The sequence below is a fragment of the Rhinopithecus roxellana genome, chromosome 13, assembly GCF_007565055.1.
Source record: "Rhinopithecus roxellana isolate Shanxi Qingling chromosome 13, ASM756505v1, whole genome shotgun sequence".
Lineage (NCBI taxonomy): Eukaryota > Metazoa > Chordata > Mammalia > Primates > Cercopithecidae > Rhinopithecus > Rhinopithecus roxellana.
The window spans coordinates 103,956,403-103,973,959 of NC_044561.1; the positions used below are offsets into that span (position 1 = coordinate 103,956,403).

General features: G+C 50.3%; 1 protein-coding gene across 9 annotated transcripts in view; it reads right to left on the reverse strand.

Moving 5' to 3' along the window:
- Positions 1 to 4,820: 4,820 nt before the first annotated feature.
- The window catches only part of BCL2L1 (BCL2 like 1), a 66,616-nt gene continuing 53,879 nt past the window's right edge, over positions 4,821 to 17,557 (reverse strand). For all 9 annotated transcript variants that reach the window (XM_030914335.1, XM_030914336.1, XM_010352794.2 and 6 more), the window contains exon 3: positions 4,821 to 6,441. In XM_030914335.1, the coding sequence (XP_030770195.1) occupies positions 6,304 to 6,441 (138 nt within the window). In that variant the 3' untranslated portion in view covers positions 4,821 to 6,303. The remainder of the gene's footprint in view (positions 6,442 to 17,557) is intronic.

Genomic DNA, 17,557 nt, shown 5'->3' on the forward strand with positions numbered 1-17,557 from the left:
AGGCTTGAGCCACTGCGCCCGGCCGCCTAGTTTTAATAACAGTTATAATGGTAAAGAAAGAAAGAAGAGTTTGAAAGATTTGTATCTTTTCCTGTGTTCTGAACTCATTAGTTTAAAATATTCAAAACGAAAACGTACATTTGGATTGATTTCAAATCCAACTGAATACAAGAAATATTAACATTAATTTGTCAATTAAAGAAAGGAAGAGATATTAGAATGTTTAAATATAATTTCAATAGTAAGCTTTGGAATGGTTTACATTTTTCTTTTATTTCCTACTTGAGATTACGAAGTCTCTCTCTCTTTTTTTTTTTTTTTTGAGATAGAGTCTTGCTCTGTGACCTAGGCTGGAGTGCAGTGGTATAATCTCAGCTCACTGCAACCTCTGCTTCCTGGTTTCAAGTATTTCTCCTGCCTCAGCCTCTCGAGTAGCTAGGACTACAGATGTGGGCCACCACGCACAGCTAATTTTTGTATTTTTAGTAGAGACAGGGTTTCACCCATCCCGAAGTGCTGGGATTACAGGCATGAGCCACCATGCTGAGCCCTGTGTGAGCCCTTCCATCCTTCCTTCCTTCCTTATGAGCCACCATACTGAACCCTGTGTGAGGCCAGTCCTCCCCTCCCCTCCCCTCCCTTCCCCTTCCTCCCTTCCCCTTCCTCCCTTCCTTTTTTTTTTTTTTTGACGGAGTTGCGCTCTGTCACCCAGGCTGGAGTGCAGTGGTGCGATCTCAGCTCACTGCAACCTCCGCCTCCTGGGTTCAAGCTATTCTCCTGCCTCAGCCTCCAGAGTAGCTGGGATTACAAGCACATGCCACTATTCCCGGCTAATTTTTTGTATTTTTTTTTTTTTTTAATAGAGACGGGGTTTCACCATGCTGGCCAGGATGGTCTCAAACTCCTGATCTCATGATCCGCTCACCTCAGCCTCCCAAAGTGCTGGGATTACAGGCGTGAACCACTGTTCCCGGCCGAGCCATTTCAATAATAAAACCTCATATAAAAAGTTGCATTTACAGGACCAAAGTCAAGTTTTTAAAGAAAAAATTTAAAAATATCTCATGTATTTAGATGTTTTAATTAAAGTTAATACTTCATATTTTCTCTAGGAAATATATTGTATTTCATTTCTTTCATCATAAATATGTACTATATGGAAATGGAATGAGTTTTTCCCCAGGAACCACATAGAGAGTCCCAATCCCCTCCAGCTTTCCGTCTGTGCAATTCCAAGCATGTTCCATGGCAATATATAAAGTTGGGAATCACGGAGAGGTCTGGTTAAAAACTTGTGGAATACCGCACAGCTAGAAAAAAAGAATAAAGGTGACATCAGTCGATAATTGTTGAAACTGCCTGGTGAGTACATGGGGATTCACGTCTGAATATGGAAACGTCTACAGGGCCGGTCTAGGTGGCTCAAGCCTGTAATCCCAGCACTTTGGGAGGCCGAGGTGGGCGGATCACCTGAGGTCAGGAGTTTGAGACTAGCCTGACCAATATGGTGAAACCCCGTGTCTACTACAATCATAAAAATTAGCTGGGCGTGGTGGTGTGCGCCTGTATTCCCAGTTACTTGGGAGGCTGAGACAGGAGAACTGCTTGTACCCAGATGGCGGAGATTGCAATTCTCGAACCTGGAAGGTGGAGGTTGTAGTGAGCCGAGATCATGCCACTGCACTTTCCGCTTGGGCAACAGAATGAGACTCCGTCTCAAAGGAAAAAAAAGAAAAAAAAAAAAAAAAAGAAACCTCTACAAGATACAGTATGCAGGTGGAAAAAGCAAGGGAAAGTGTGTTTAGTATGTTACCATTTGTGTAAAAAATTAGTGGAGGATCAAAATATATTTATATCTGTGCTAATATGTGAAAAGATGTTTCTGGGCTGGGCGCAGAGGCTCACGCCTGTAATGCCAACACTTTGGGAGGCTGGGGCCAAGTGATGTTTTGAGACCAAGAGTTCGAGACCAGCCTGGGCAACATGGCAAAACCCTGCCTCTACAGAAAATCTAAAAAAATTAGCTAGGTATGGTGGCGTGCTCCTGTAGTCGCGGCTACCTGGGAGGCTGAGGTGGGAGGATCACCTGAGCCCAGGAAGTCGAGGCTGCAGTGAGCTATGATCACACTACTGCACTCCAGCTTGTGCAACCGAGTGGGAACCACTCTCAAAAAAAAAAAAAAAAAAAAAAAAAAAAAAAAAAAAAAAGGCTAGTGAAGACATTTCTGGAAGCACATGGAGAATCTGAAGAAGGGACTTCAACGGCTATGGCTAGGGGCAGGAGCTGGGGACACATCGTGGGGGGCGGTGAGTGGGAGCTGGAGGCTTTGGTCTTGAACCAAACAAGATGGCGATTCTGAGCCCCAGAGAGCCCATACAAGCTCTGAATCCAGTACCTAAGGGTTGGAAGTATAGCTGTCTTTCTGGTGAGTAGGGTAGAGGGTGGAAGGCACTGGGGAAATGTGGCCCAGCGAGTGAGGTCGTGCACACCGAGCCGGAGCAGTTTGGGCTGGGGCTGGCTCTCAGGTCGCATCCTGTGGCCACCAGGGGGCAGTCAAGCCCATTCCGAAAAGCGGGCGGGGCGGGGTGGGGCGCCCAGGGCAGGTCCCACCTCCAGGGCCGCCCTCCGGCTGGAGCGCCTGACCGTTTTTCCCAGATCCCTCCTGGACCGCCGGCCGCGGTCACGCGGGACTCCGAGAGTGCAGCACCTCCTCTCTTCTCCTGGAGAGCCCGGGGGGATGCCGAGTCCATTTCTGCGGTCACCCTCAACATCCAGTCCTCCTCCACCGCTTCTGGGTTATCGCATTCAATTGCCCATCACACCCATTTTGTAGAGGGGAAAGCTGGGTCACAGAGAGACTACGTAACTCGCTGGAAGCCACGGCTCAAGGAATGACGACCTGGGACACAAATCTGGCTGTCCATCCTCAAAACCGGAGCATTCATGAAACCATGGCTTCCTCACTGATCTCCGTGTTTCCACTCTGCTCCCCACTCCGGAACCTTCTCCACCCATCAGCCAGCGTTTTGGGGGCTCTCGGGCTGTATCACTCCCCAACTTACCACCTTTCTCTGGCTCTCACTGCCATTAGGATCAAGTTCAGTCCCCTCACTCCACCCTCTGTCATCATCTGAAACCCAGGAGCGCCCTCTCTCTTAGCTCTGGACACACCAACTTTTCTTCAGCCTGAAGACAATGCCTGCTCATCTGGTGCATTTACTGCTTCCTCCCTAGGCCCACTCTCCTGCTTCCCCACTTAATTTTAAGTTAACCGTGATGCACTCTTCAGGCCCTGGCTCTCATGTTACTTTCTCCAGGGAGCCCTCCCTGACTCCTGACTCCCAGACAAGCTCAGCTCAAACTTACTATGAGTCTCTAGGGTTGCACTGGCTTCTGACGTGCACTTCATTTTTGTATCTATAATGGCACCACTATTCTAAAAATCTGTCATCCTTGAGTCTCTCTGAAGCTATCTCTACTCCACCTGAAATCCTGTGGGATCTACCTTAAAAATCTCAAGTCTGACCCCTTCTTCCCTGCTTCCCTGCTAAGTCCTTCATGTCTTGGTAGAAGACCAAACGGCTTCCTCATGGTTGTTGCTTTTCCTCCTTTGCCCTTATTGGGGCTTAGAAAACAATACCCCCAAGTATGGCACTTTGGCATGCTGAATACTTTGAACTAAAGGAGGCTGGAAGGCCTCAGAAACAAGATCTGTCTCCTGGCTTGCTGTCTCCCATTTCTCTTTCTCCCCTGAAGCAAGTAACAGAAACTAGCATTCATTCCTCTTCCCCAAGGTGGGTTATAGAAACTAGAACTCCTCTCCCCAAAGCAACTCATAAAACACAGAAATAGTACTGTAACCTTCCTCTGCTCTACTATGTACAAGCTGGCCACAAATTATTGGCTGGGCGTGGGGATCACTGGAGGCCAGGTGTTTGAGACCAGCCTGGGCAACATAACAAGATGCCCATCTCAACAAAAAAAATTTGAAAATTAGCCAGGCTTGGTGGCACCCACATGTAATTTCAGCTGCTCAGGAGACTGAGGCAGGAGGATCGCTTGAGCCCAGAATTTGAAGCTGCAGTGATCTATCACACCACTGCATTCCAGCCTGGGTGACAGGATGAGACCTTCTTAAAAAATAAATACTCTGACCTATGTCTTGTCTCCTATACCGGGGAGGAAGGAATGCTACACAGAGGCCAACAAGAATCTGGACTGGCCTTGCTGGGTTGGCTAATTTAAAATTTTTTTTATAGAGACAGGGTCTCACTTTGTTGGCCAGGCTGATCTTGAACTCCTGACCTTAAGCAACCCATCCTCCACCTGCAAAGTATTGAGATTACAGGGTGTGAACTGCCACTTTGTTTTTCTTTTGTTATAGGAATGTCAGTCACAGAATCTTCTGATGGGTGAGGAAAGGCATCACACCTTTCCCCGACACCCTACAGCAGCCAGAGCCGTACTTGTGTCTGTCTCCTCCACTAGAATTAATGCTATGTAAAGGCAAAGATTTTGTTTGAAGAAGTCCCCAGTGCCCAGGACTATGTCTGTGTAGAGCAGAGCTCAGTAAACACTTGCCAAGTGGCTGTGTCTCCCACTAGAATGTCAGCTCCTGAGGGCAGAGACTCTCTGTCCCATTCACATGCAGCCCCAGTGCCCAGCACACAGCATGTGCTCAGTAAAACCACAGGCCCAGAAGGAAGGAAGGACTTGTCCAAGGCCCTCCCCTGCGGGTGGCAGAGCCAGGACCAGTACCCAGCTCTCCAGTGGCCCCTCCTTTCCCCATCCCAGAGCACACAAGAGCCCAGGCTCTTTGTTCACTGAGTAAACACAGTTTATTACTGAACTGCACTTTCACCTTCACACAGACTATTTCAAAGAGCTGGAACAAGTGTGGGGTGGGGGTTGGGGGAGGGGCAGGTGCCCCTCAGGAGCCAGGACCCTCGGCCAGCTTCCCTGGACCAGGGCAGGGGAGGGAGCATCAGGCCGTCCAATCTCCGGGCACCAGCTCTCCACGTGCACGCGCACTGCAAGCCAGCAGCTCCTCACACATAAATACAGACACGCTTAACAAAAATAGTATATCATCTTCACAAGGAATAAAAACTAGTCTCGAATATGTACAGCAGAGCGCCGGGGGTGGCTGGGACCCCTGGGGATGAGACAGGCCAAGGGTGGAGAAAAGAGAGGGAGGCCTGAAGAGCTCCTGGCCAGGCCACTCTGACCTTGGTAGCTTGGCTCCCCAGGCTGGACAGGCGTGGGGCACAGATCTGCCTGGCCAGGCAGGACTGGCCCTTCTAGTCAGCCCTACCCCACCCCATGCAGCAGGCTCTCCTTCCTGCCCGTCCTGCCTGAGGTAGGGAAGACCCTGGGGCTCATAGCTGTTCCTGATAGCTTCCTTTCACCTCAGGGCTGAGTCCCCTGAACCCGCCATGAGGAGCAGCCCAAGCCTGTGGTGCCACAGGCTGCTCTTGTAGGAAGTGAGGCAGCTGAGGCCATCAACAGCTCTGGGGCACCTGTCTTGGGCCCAGTTGGTCCCTCAGTCATGGTCATGGGAGCCAGGGAGGGGAAGGGACTAGGGTGGTGCTGAACTGCAAGGGCCACCCTAGCATTGGCATGGGGTGCTTCCTGCAGCTATAGCCCCCTCCCTCCTGGGTGGGGCTGGCCTCTAGCCAGAGGCTTCTGGAGGACATGTGGACTGGGAGTGAGGACTCTAGCCAGTCCAGAGGTGAGGAGGGAGTCCTGGTCCTTGCATCTTTATCCCAAGCAGCCTGAATCCCTAGTCAAAAGTGGCCCCTAAATGGCTCTTAGGGGGTAGGGATGGAAGGAAAGGGAACCCAGGTTAGTGTGGGGAGAGAGGGAGGGAAAATGATCAATTCTGAGGCCACAAACATCAAAACAAAGGCAATCTAGTCTCCTTTCTGGGGAAGAGGTTCTGAAAACTTTCAAGCTCCCTGGCAGAAAAACATTTTCAGGGAGGCTAAAGGGTAAGGGTTGCACCAATCAGGTAGGGCCCTCCTGCCCCCAGCCACAAACCCTTCCATACCTGCCAGCCTCCTTGGGACAGATTTTGTGGAAATTTTATGAATTCTGAGGCCAAGGGAACTGAGGTGTGGGGGTCTCACAGAAGTGTGATAAATTCTAGAAAACTAACTGCAGGGAACCAGATCTGGGCCCAACCCTGTGGTGGGTAGGTGGGCATAGCCTGCATATAGTGGTTCTCCTGGTGGCAATGGCAGCTGGACGGAGGATGTGGTGGGGCATAGGGTGGGAGGGTAGAGTGGATAGTCAGTGTCTGGTCATTTCCGACTGAAGAGTGAGCCCAGCAGAACCACGCCGGCCACAGTCATGCCCGTCAGGAACCAGCGGTTGAAGCGCTCCTGGCCCTTTCGGCTCTCGGCTGCTGCATTGTTCCCATAGAGTTCCACAAAAGTGTCCTGCAGGGAGAGAGAAGGAAGGTGCAGTGTGAATCCTCAGAGTAATGTAGGTGGGTGGGGAAAGGGGCCATCTGCATGCTATGGCCTTGGTGACATGAAAAACTGTAGCCATCTGTGCCCACTCTGGGCCAGGTAAAGGGCTAAGGGTGGTCCTCTTTCTTGACCCTCAGTTGGTGATAACCAAACCACGTTACTGCTCAGAAAACAGGCAGAGAGGAGGAAAGTGCCCTGAGGTCAGTAAGTAGCACTTTCTCCAGAATCCAAGGTGGGAACGAGATGGGCAGGGTCAGGGAACTGATGGAAGCCAGGTGGCTGGAGCAGAGTGCAGGAGAAGAGGGCATGGGGGAGATGATGGTGTGGGGGTGAGCAGGAGCCAGACCATGTGTGGCCTGGAAGCCGCGAGGAGCTTGGAGTTGAGTCTGAGGGTAGTGTGGAGTGTGGAGACACTAGGCCTCAGACTTTCTACTGCTGCACCAGAGGGAGGGACAAGGAAGCCCAGGGCTAAATCCCCAGGGTGATTTGGGGCCAATTCAGGGGTAGATTGGGTCCTGGGACTTCAGCCAGAGGCTCCTCCCTCTGGAGGGAGTCTCTGGTGGGCAGGTTGGTGATGAGAAGAGCACGGCAGAGAAGATAGGGTAACAATGACGCAGGACTGAGAGGCCTCCATGATGGGGTCTGTGAGGCCTTGTCCCTGTCCTCTACTGCAGGGGGTGCGACTCTGGGCCCAGGAGGTTGTGATCAACAGCCCTCTGCCGGGAATCTAAGTCAGAAGGGAAGCACATGATAGGGGGAAGGAGGAGCTGTGGGCTAAACTACCCAGCCCAGGGTGCAGCAGCCTGTGGGGCAGGGAGAGGGACACTTAGAACATACTTTTATAAGTAAGTGTTGTACCCAATTTGTCCTTTAATCCTCCCAACAATTCTGCAATGCAGGCTGTCTCTCCCCATTTACAGGCCAAGAAGCTGTGCCCAAGGGCCAAGGACCCAGGGACTAGATCAAGGTCACCCATCTGTGTCAGTGGTGGAGCCAGAATCCAAAACTGGTGTCTGGCACCTAGAAATATGTAAGAAAGAAGTTCCAGGCTGGGTGTGGTGGCTCATGCCTATAATCCCAGCACTTTGGGAGGCTGAGGCGGGTGGATCACCTGAGGTCAGGAGTTCAAGACCAGCCTGGCCAACATGGTGAAACCCTGTCTCTACTAAAAATACAAAAATTAGCCAGGTGTGGTGGCACACACCTGTAATCCCAGTTACTCAGGAGGCTGAGGCATGAGAATTGTTTGAACCCGGGAGGCAGAGGTTGCAGTGAGCAGAAATCACACCACTGCACTCCAGCCTGGGTGACAGAGACTCCGTCTCAACAACAACAACAACAAAAGTAAGTTCCGTGTGTGTGTGTGTAAAACGAATGAGTTACTGGCTGATTCTTGCCTCTCTACCACCCCTAGGAGGTGACATTTGAGGGGAGTCATGGTTGTGAAATGATGGAGTGAGGCAGGCGCTGACCTGGGATCAGGTGCTCCACGCAAGTGGGAACAGCAGACTCCTGTGGCAGGAGACATTGGAGGAACAGCAAGGAGGCCAGTGAGACTGGAGTGAAGTGTGCAGGGGACAGGGGTGGGGAGGAGGCCAGAAAGTGTTAGAGCCAGATCCCACTAGACCTTGCTGACCAGGGTAAGGAGTGGGGACTTTGTTTCAGGTGTGATGGAAGCCCTGGGAAGGTTGAGAACTTGGAGTGACTGAATGGAGTGTGCTTGTGCGAGGGCTGAGATTCATGGGTCACTGCTCTCTACTGGCTTAGTGTTGAGGATTCCTTCAGTCAAGTTAGCACCTCAGTGCACATGGCATTTTGCTAGGTACCAGGTATACAAAAATAAATGATGCTGGCCTTCTAAGGCACCTCCTCTGCCACACTGGGCCTACATTTCCAACCGGTCCCAAATGGGCGAGTGGCTGCTCCGTCAGGGCATGCCATCTCCAGTTGGCCTCAGGTCTCACCTACCAATTTGCTCACTAGTGACCCCTGCCTGGGCCCACTTCCAGTCTTGACAACCCCCTCAGTCTATGCTCCACACAGAGATTTCTAAAAACACAGGTCAGATCATAGCACACCTATGCTTGAAGCCCTCCAGCAGCTTTCTCCTACACTTAGAAGGCCAGCATCATTTATTTTTGTATACCTGGTACCTAGCAAAATGCCATGTGCACTGAGGTGCTAACTTGACTGAAGGAATCCTCAACACTAAGCCAGTAGAGAGCAGTGACCCATGAATCTCAGCCCTCGCACAAGCACACTCCATTCAGTCACTCCAAGTTCTCAACCTTCCCAGGGCTTCCATCACACCTGAAACAAAGTCCCCACTCCTTACCCTGGTCAGCAAGGTCTAGTGGGATCTGGCTCTAACACTTTCTGGCCTCCTCCCCACCCCTGTCCCCTGCACACTTCACTCCAGTCTCACTGGCCTCCTTGCTGTTCCTCCAATGTCTCCTGCCACAGGAGTCTGCTGTTCCTACTTGCGTGGAGCACCTGATCCCAGGTCAGCGCCTGCCTCACTCCATCATTTCACAACCATGACTCCCCTCAAATGTCACCTCCTAGGGGAGGCCTTCCCTGACTGCCTTGTCTAAAACAGTATACCACCCCCATCTCTCTCTGCCTGTCCTCCCCTTACCTTCCTTGATTTTTCTTCTTAGTTGTTTCTTTTTTTCTTTTTTTAGACACAGTTTTTCTCTGTCCCCCAGGTTGGAGTGCGATGGCACAATCTGGGCTCAGAGCAACCTCCACTTCCCGGGTACAAGCGATTCTCCTGAGTAGCTGGTATTACAGGCATGTGCTACCATGCCCAGCTAATTTTTGTATTTTTAGTAGAGACAGGGTTTAGCCATATTGGCCAGGCTGGTCTTGAACTCCTGACCTCAAGTGATCCGCCCGCCTCGGCCTCCCAAAGTGCTGGGATTACAGGTGTGAGCCACCAATCATATCTGGCCTCCCCCCCCGCTTTTTTTTTTTTGAGATGGAGTTTCGCTCTTGTTGCCCAGGCTGGAGTACAGTGGCGCAGTCTTGGCTTACCGTGACCTCTGCCTCCCAGGTTCAAGCAATTCTCTTGCCTCAGCTTCCAGAGTAGCTGGGATTACAGGCGCATGCCACCACGCCCGGCTAATTTTTTATTTTTAGTAGAGACAGGGTTTCTCCACGTTGGTCAGGCTGGTTTCAAACTCCCGACCTCAGGTGATCCGCTCACCTCGGCCTCCCAAAGTGCTGGGATTACAGGCATGAGCCACCACACATGGCCACCATTTTTTTTTCTTTTTTTAAAAGATGTACCCAGACTGACTTTGAACTCCTGGACTCAAGCAATCTTCCTGCCTCAGCCTCCTGATCACAGGAACTACACTACACAGAATGACCACCGTGCCAGCTTTTCTTCTCGGCGCTTCATTTTTTTATTTTTAAATTTTTGTGACAGGGTCTCACTCTGTTACCCAGACTGTAGCGGCGCAATCATAGCTCACTGCAGTCTTGACCTCCTGGGCTCAAGCGATCCTCCTGCCTCAGCCTCCTGAATAGCTGCCACTACAGGCATACACCACAATGCCTGGCTAAATTTCTAAATTTTCTGTAGAGACAGGGTCTCCCTTTGTTGCCTAGGCTGGTCTCAAACTCCTAGGCTCAAGGGATCCTTCTGCCCCAGCCTCCCAAGTGCTGGGATTACAGGTGTGAGCCACCATGCCTGGCCTCACCACCTCACCACTATTTTCCTCCCTTAAGCTGCACCCACTCCCAGCACTTTTCATGACTAGATTCTGTACTTTGTTTTTGTTGTGATGTGTCTTCCATACTAGATGTGTCTTTTTTTTTTTTTTAAGACAAAGACTTGCTCTGTCACCCAGGCTGGAGTACAGTGGTGCAATCTTGGCTCACTGCAGCCTCCACCTCCCGGGTTCAAGCCATTCTCCTGCCTCAGCCTCCTGAGTAGCGCCCACCACCACGCCTAGCTAATTTTTGTATTTTTAGTAGAGACGGGATTTTACCGTGTTAACCAGGCTGGTCTCAAACTCCTGACCTCAAGTGATCTGCCTGCCTCAGCCCCAAAGTGCTGGGATTATAGGCGTGAGCCACTACCCTCGGCCTATACTAGATATATCTTGATAAGGGCAGAGGTCCTGTCTTGTTCCTATACACCCAGTGCTCAGAACAGTGTCTGCACATAACTGGTGCTCAGTAAATACATGAGTTAACAAATGTATTGCACGTTTACTACATGTCAGGCATTGGTATCCCACTTCACCTTCATCAGAATCCTGCGATGTAGATTTGAGCCACATTTCACAAATAAGATGCCTGAGGTTTAAAGCAGGGAACACTCAGCAGACAGCAGAGTCGGGATTGAACTGCAAGACTGCCTATCCTAGCCTATGGCAGGATACTTCCCTGAAGTCGGAGGCTGGAGGGACGTGTCCTGTCAGTAGTGCTGAAAGGATTTCCAGGAGAAGGAATGTGGGAACAGGGTTGAGGTAGAGGATCTGGGGAGAGGAGGGCAGTAGGGCCGTGGCTATGCTTCCCTGTCTCCCACTCCATCCTAGCCGGTCTCTGTGGGTCTTGGCAGAGAAAAATACTCTTACAGGAGGTTTGATTTTGTTGCTCCCACGTATGCCCAGGTGGAGTCAAAACAGGATTATCTGTGATGAGGGAGATTTCCAGACTATGAAGAGCATGGGAGAAGGCCCTGGTTATCCCAAGAGGCCAAATGTCTCTCAAGAAGGGACACTGGGGTTGCAGCCAAAATGGGAGAGGCCTGGCTCCCTTGATGGGAACTTTCCTGAAGTAGAGGGCTGGCAGGCACAGGAAATTTTCAGCTCTGGGGCTGGGTTGGAGTAAACAGGCGCTGTCCCCACAAGGGCACAAAGCATTCACTGTCCAGGAACAGTCATTCCTGGGTGGAGGGAACATTCTCATTTCAATGCCACAGAAACATTCTCATTTCACCTGCCCCAGCTTCCACTCATGCGTTCCTGGTCATGACAACCTTCATCTCCACTTCAGTTTCTTTTCCTGGGGAAAGGGAGTAGGATTTCCAAGGGGTGTGGATTCTAAGGATTGCTTTTGCAGAGGGAGAAAGAGCAAAATGGGGCGTGCTGTTCCAGGGCGGGTGCTGGAGAGGCGGTGGCGTGGGTATATTTAGCCCATGGTTCACACGACACACTTGGAAATAAACAGAGCCATTTTCTCAGCGGGCGGCTGCTCTGGATAAATAAACAGGATTGTAGAGCAGCCCTGGTCTGGAAAAGCAGAGATAAGCCCCGACTACTCCTTGGGTGGCTCCCACTGGTTTTAGCCAGGCTGGCATAGTAGGCAGTGGATGAGGTTTAAGAGTGGGTTGCAGGGAGGTCTCTGATGTCACAAAGGCTTCTAGGAGACCCAGGCCCAAGGGCCTATCTGCATCCTCTGCTTCAGTTAGAGGAAAGTGGGGAAAGTTTCTCTTTGCAGCTGACTTCCCTGTGGGGGTTTATAGGGCCACTGGGGACAGACAATGGCAAATGACCTCCACAGGAGAGTCATGGACTCCTAGCCAGGTAGACCCACGAAGTCAGCAAGGCCAACCCACCTGCCCATTCTACGTTTCCACTGCTGGTTTGTAGTAGAGCCTACACTAGAAAACTGGGTCTCCTGACTTGGCCCCTAGGAGATGCCCAGGCTAGTACCACTTTCAAGGTCCTTCTTCCAATACTTCAGAGGCTTCAACAGTCCTGGCCACCCACTTGGAGTGGCCCTACACTACATACTCCTAAGTGCTTCAGGCCTTGGTGCCTTTGCCAACACTGTCCTTTAACTGGTCATTCCATATCTTCCTCAGTTAACCAACTCCTACTAGGCCTATAGGACTCCATTTTGGAGTCCCTTCTTCCCTGCTCATCCCTCCCCAGCCTCTGGGATGAATGTCTCCTTTCTGCTCCCAGGGTCCCTGAACTTCTGTTTATACCAGGGGTATGCATTGAGGCTGGCACTGGAGACTCAGCCGTGAGCAAGGCTTCCATGGAACTTATGTTCTAGCCCATTCTCAATGGTAGTAAGATCACCTCCAATGGCATGAAGTGAAGCATTCTTAGACATTACAGTGATTTGTGGCTCTCCACAGGGCCACAGCACATAAAGAGATATATAGTACATATAGTATAGTATTCAAATTTCATGGGAGAGCAATTAAGACAAAAAAGTCTGAAAAAGACTCCTTGCAGGGGTGGGTGATTAAAAAAAAAAAAAGTTGAGAAACCTTGTCTTACTGGGAAGCAGAGAGGATAACAAGAAAAAAAAAGATAATTTTCGAGATGATAGGGTTTTAAGTCCTGGGGAGGTGATAGAGAATATCCAGGGGAGCTGGGCACAGTGGCTCATACCTGTAATCCCAGCACTTTGGGAGGCCAAGGCGGAGGTCAGGAGTTCAAGACCAGCCTGACCAACATGGCGAAACCCTGTCTCTACTAAAAATACAAAATTAGCTGGGTATGGTGGCGGGCACCTGTAATCCCAGCTACTTGGGAAGCTGAGTCAGGAGGATTGCTTGAACCCAGGAGATGGAGGTTGCAGTGAGTCGAGATCACACTATTGTACTCCAGTCTGGGCAACAAGAGCAAAACTCCGTCTCAAAAAAAAAAAAAAAAAAAAAAAAAAAAAAAAAAAAAAAAAAAAAGCATGTTTTAGCAGAGGTAATAAGTGCAAAGGCCCTGAGGTGGGAGGGAGGGGAGGGATGTTCCTGGGTTGATGGCGTCTGTGTGCCTGGTTTCCCCCAACGGTCTGGGGGTTCAGTGCAGATAGGGACCAAGTCTGGCCCAGGACCTACTCAGACAGGCACAGACTGACTTCAGCTAGATCTCTGCCCAGAGTCAGCCAACTGAATGATGCAGGTCACCTTGTAGGTGCCTGTGACCCTGCAGAAGTCAGGTGAAAAGGTTGGCATGATGCCCTGAGGAAAGGGGCCCAAGTGCCAGGGGACCAGCCAGAGGCTGAAGTATAGTCTCTACTTTGATCTTTCAGTTCCCATCCTGGTTTCACTGCCCACATTTCCTTCTTTTTTTTCTCTTGTAAATTTTTAGAGAGATGGAGTCTCACTACATTGCCCAGGGTGGTTTCAAACTCCTGGCCTAATCCTCCTACCTTGGTCTTCCAAAGTACTGGGATTATAGGCATGAGCAACTGTGCCTGCCCTTCCCACTTCTTCCAAGTAGTGTGACTTTGAGCAGGTTACTTCACCTCTCTGGCCCATGGTGTCCTTATTTTTTGTTGTTGTTGTTGTTTTTTTTAAGACAGTCTCTCGTTCTGTTGGCCAGGCTGGAGTGCAGTGGCATGATCTCGGCTCACTGCAACCTTTGCCTCCCAGGTTCAAGTAATTCTTCTGCCTCAGTCTCCCAAGTTACCTGGGATTACAGGTGCCTGCCACCACACCTGGCTAAGTTTTTTTATTTTTAGTAGATGTGGGGTTCCACCATGTTGGCCAGGCTGGTCTGGAACTCCTGACCTCAGGTGATCCACCTGCCTTGGCCTCCCAAAGTGCTAGGATTAAAGGCATGAGCCACCGCACCCAGCCCTTACTTGTTAACAGTAATAAAATACTTTAGGAGCTGAGGCAAGACGATTGCTTGAGTCCAGGAGTCTGAGACCAGCCTGGGCAACATAGGAGGACCCTGTCTCTACAAAAAAATTTAAAAAAAGAAAAAAAAATTAGCTGGTGGTATGCATCTATGGTCCCAGCTACTGGGGAGGCTGAGAAGGATCTCTTGAGCCTGGGAGGTCAGGGCTGCAGAGAATTGTGTTTGGGCCACTGCACTCCAGCCTGGGCAACAGAGAGAGACTCTGTTTCAAAAAAACAAAAGATAAACAAACAAAAAACTATTACTATGACAGCTGACCATTACCAAACATTTCAGTGTTTTACCTGTGCTGGGCACTGAGCTGAAGCACTCTATGCACACTAGGCCATATTTCCCAATTACATGTATAATTATCATATTCACTTGAGAGATTATTTTTTGTTCTGTCTCCCCCACTTCACTGTGTGTGGCTTTGTCACCTGTATCTCTAGAACCTGGTGCTATACTTGGAACATAACAGATGCCATTTTAAGTGAAACTTTTAGAAGAACAAATGAGTGCTTTCATTTGATCCTCATAACATTTATCAATAGCCCCATTTTGCAGATGTGAAAATGGAGGCTCCAGAGTTTACCCAAGATCCCTATCTAGGAAGTGGCAAGAGTGGGATCTGTCTGAGTTCTGGCCTCACAACACTCTTTTTTTTTAATTTTTTCTTTTAATCTACCCAAGATAGTACTTCATTCACACTCATTCCGACGTCCAATCTTGCCATCTTAGACCCTGCTATCTCTACCCACAGAAAACCTGACTTCCTTAGTGACTGCAGCAGCGCACACTTCCTGAGCACATACCCTGTAAGGTACTCTTCTTGGTTTTTTTGTAGACTAGTTCATTAGTTGTCTCTACACTCTGTCAGTGGGTACTACCATTAACCCATATAGCTGATGGACATGTGGCCCAGATGATTTGTGAATTGCTCAAGGCCATGTAGTGAGCTGATGACCTAACTGGGATGTCAACACCAGCGATCTGGTTCCAGTGCCTTTACTCCTAACGTTGATGCAGCACTCTGCTCAGTTTCTAAAGGACGATCATGGGCCAGGTCCATGTACTTCTGTGGCTGAAGAAGGCCTTCATTCTAAGTCCAGGTAACCCGAGGCTCAGAGATACTGAGACCTAGCTAAAGTAGGTAAGTGGCAGCCAGGTGTGGTGGCTCATACTTGTAATCCCAGATCTCTGAGAGGTCAAGGTGGGCAGACTGCTTGAGCTCAGGAGTTCGAGACCAGCCTGGGCAACATGGTGAGACTCCATCTCTATAAGAAAAATCTTAGAAATTTAGCTAAGTGCGTTGGCATGCACCTATAGCTCCAGCTACTCAGGAGACTGAAGTGGGGGAATTGAGGCTGGGAGGTTGAAACTGCAGTAAGCTGTGATCACACCACTGCACTCCAGCCAGGACGACAGAATGAGACCCCGTCTCAAAAAAAAAAAAAGGGGGGGAAGCCATTTTTAAGCCCCAGTATGTTTGGCAGCAAACCCCATATTCTGGGCCAGCGCCATGGCCCTGGGTCTGTCAATGAGGGTAAAGTAGCCCGAGGCCATCAGCTGAATGAATAAGCACTGGCTCCCGCCAGCTGAGGGGAACTGGTGCCACAGGAAAAGGATGTGACGAAGACCAGGAGGGAAAGTGAAACCCTTCCGTCCTGGCTTCAGTGAGGAACAAGCATGCCTGTGCTAGACGAACCCTTCCTTCCTCTTGGGTGACTCTGGAGGGCCCAGGCCCACTGCTTCCTTCCTGCTTGGTTATTTCAGGAAAGAGGTAGGTGGAGAAGAGGAAGGGGCTACTCTACTAGCAGCCAGGGAAAGTGCCAGGGACACCAGGACTGTACCTTGTCCTGTCCTCCTCATATCCCTGCATTGGCAGGCTGTGAGTCACCTACAGAGTCACCTTCTGCTCCTGGCCTCAGTTTGCCTGAGGGAGAGGCTGATAAATGCGTACTGAATAGACAAACATGGCCTTGCTAGATCGCTGGGAGACGGTAGGAAGCGGGCAGGGCAAATGGAGAGGCCTTATCACTCTCTTGGCAGGGAGTTGCAGGCGGAGACTCGGAAGAAGTGAGGTTTGTGGTTGGAATCCACTTCCTCTGGTTTTCCCAGGGGAGCTGTTGGCTCCGGAGATGTGAGAAGAACATGGCCTTTCTCCTCTCCCCAACGGAAACACAGGCCTGGAGGTAGGCAACTTGGAGAAGCAGCTCAGTGGAGGCAGTGGCAAAGAGAGGGGTGGCGAGACTGTGTTGGGGTCAACACCTCAGTCCAGCCGGCCCAGCTATGGGTGTCACAGCAAGCCTTTGGCATCTGAGCCTCAGTTTCTCCTGCCTTGACCTCCCTAGCAGTAGTGGTGAGATCAGGGGGTGTCATAGAGGGCTCAAGCCATCTGGACTATAGGGAATATTTGGTGCTTTCCTCACAACAAACTTCATGTTTCTCTTCCTCCAACTCTGACCCGTTCAGTTCAGCTGCCAGCCTCTCCTCCTCCACCTCCTCCCCCACCATTAGTTCTAAGAAGCTGTGCCTGACTGATGCACTTGCATTTCTCAGAAAAGGAAGCGGTTGTGCTGGGAGGAGATAACACCTCCGCTGGGGAATCGAGAAAGCTATCAGGCCCAGCAGCATTGAGTGTGGGCTCTCCATCTCTCTAGCTCAGAACCAGGGTGATGAGCTTGAGGGCAAAGAGAGAGAATTCAGAAAAGCATTTATTGGGGGCATAGATGCTCATTTGGGGGCTCACAACCTCCTTCCCTTGAAGTGACGGTGATAAAACAGCTGATGTTTACTAAGTACCAGGCATGGTGCTAAGTGCTTCGTCTGTAAGAATTTGCTTAATCCTTACAATAACCCCAGTGAGTACATGCTGTTATTACTCTCCAGCTTACAGATGAGGAAACAGAGGCAGAGAGGACAAGTCACCCTCCCAAGGTCATAGAGGCCACAAGTGGGAGAGCTGGGAGTTGAACACACGCAGTCTGTCTCCAGAGTCCAAACATTTAACCGTTCCTCGGTAGCTGCTATGTGCTCATATGTGTTCATCCCCTGGGATTCTGATGCCTCCCCTCATCTCAACCCTTTCATTTCAACCCTGGTGACTCCCTATTCTTTTGTAAGTAGATGGCCACAGCCCTCCATTCTTCTCCCAGTGTCCAGGGTGAGAAAGACCAATAGTCATCCTTGGAACAGAGTCGGAGACTCCAGTGACCTTACAGCATGCCCATCCAACCTTCCATGTAATACTCAAGCTCACCATGAACACCCCCATTTCAAAGACGGGGTTCAGAAGGGTGGAGTGCTGAAGTCCCACAGTGGGTCTGTTTCATCCTGATGGTCCACACGCATGGGATTTGGTAGTCAACTCTAGGGCATTTTCTCCCTATGCACTTATGGAGAGCTCCCTCCTTCCTGAGTGGGGCATTTCATCTTCGGACAGCCCCATTGGAAAACTCTTCCCTGTCAGGGAGCTGATGCTCGTCTCC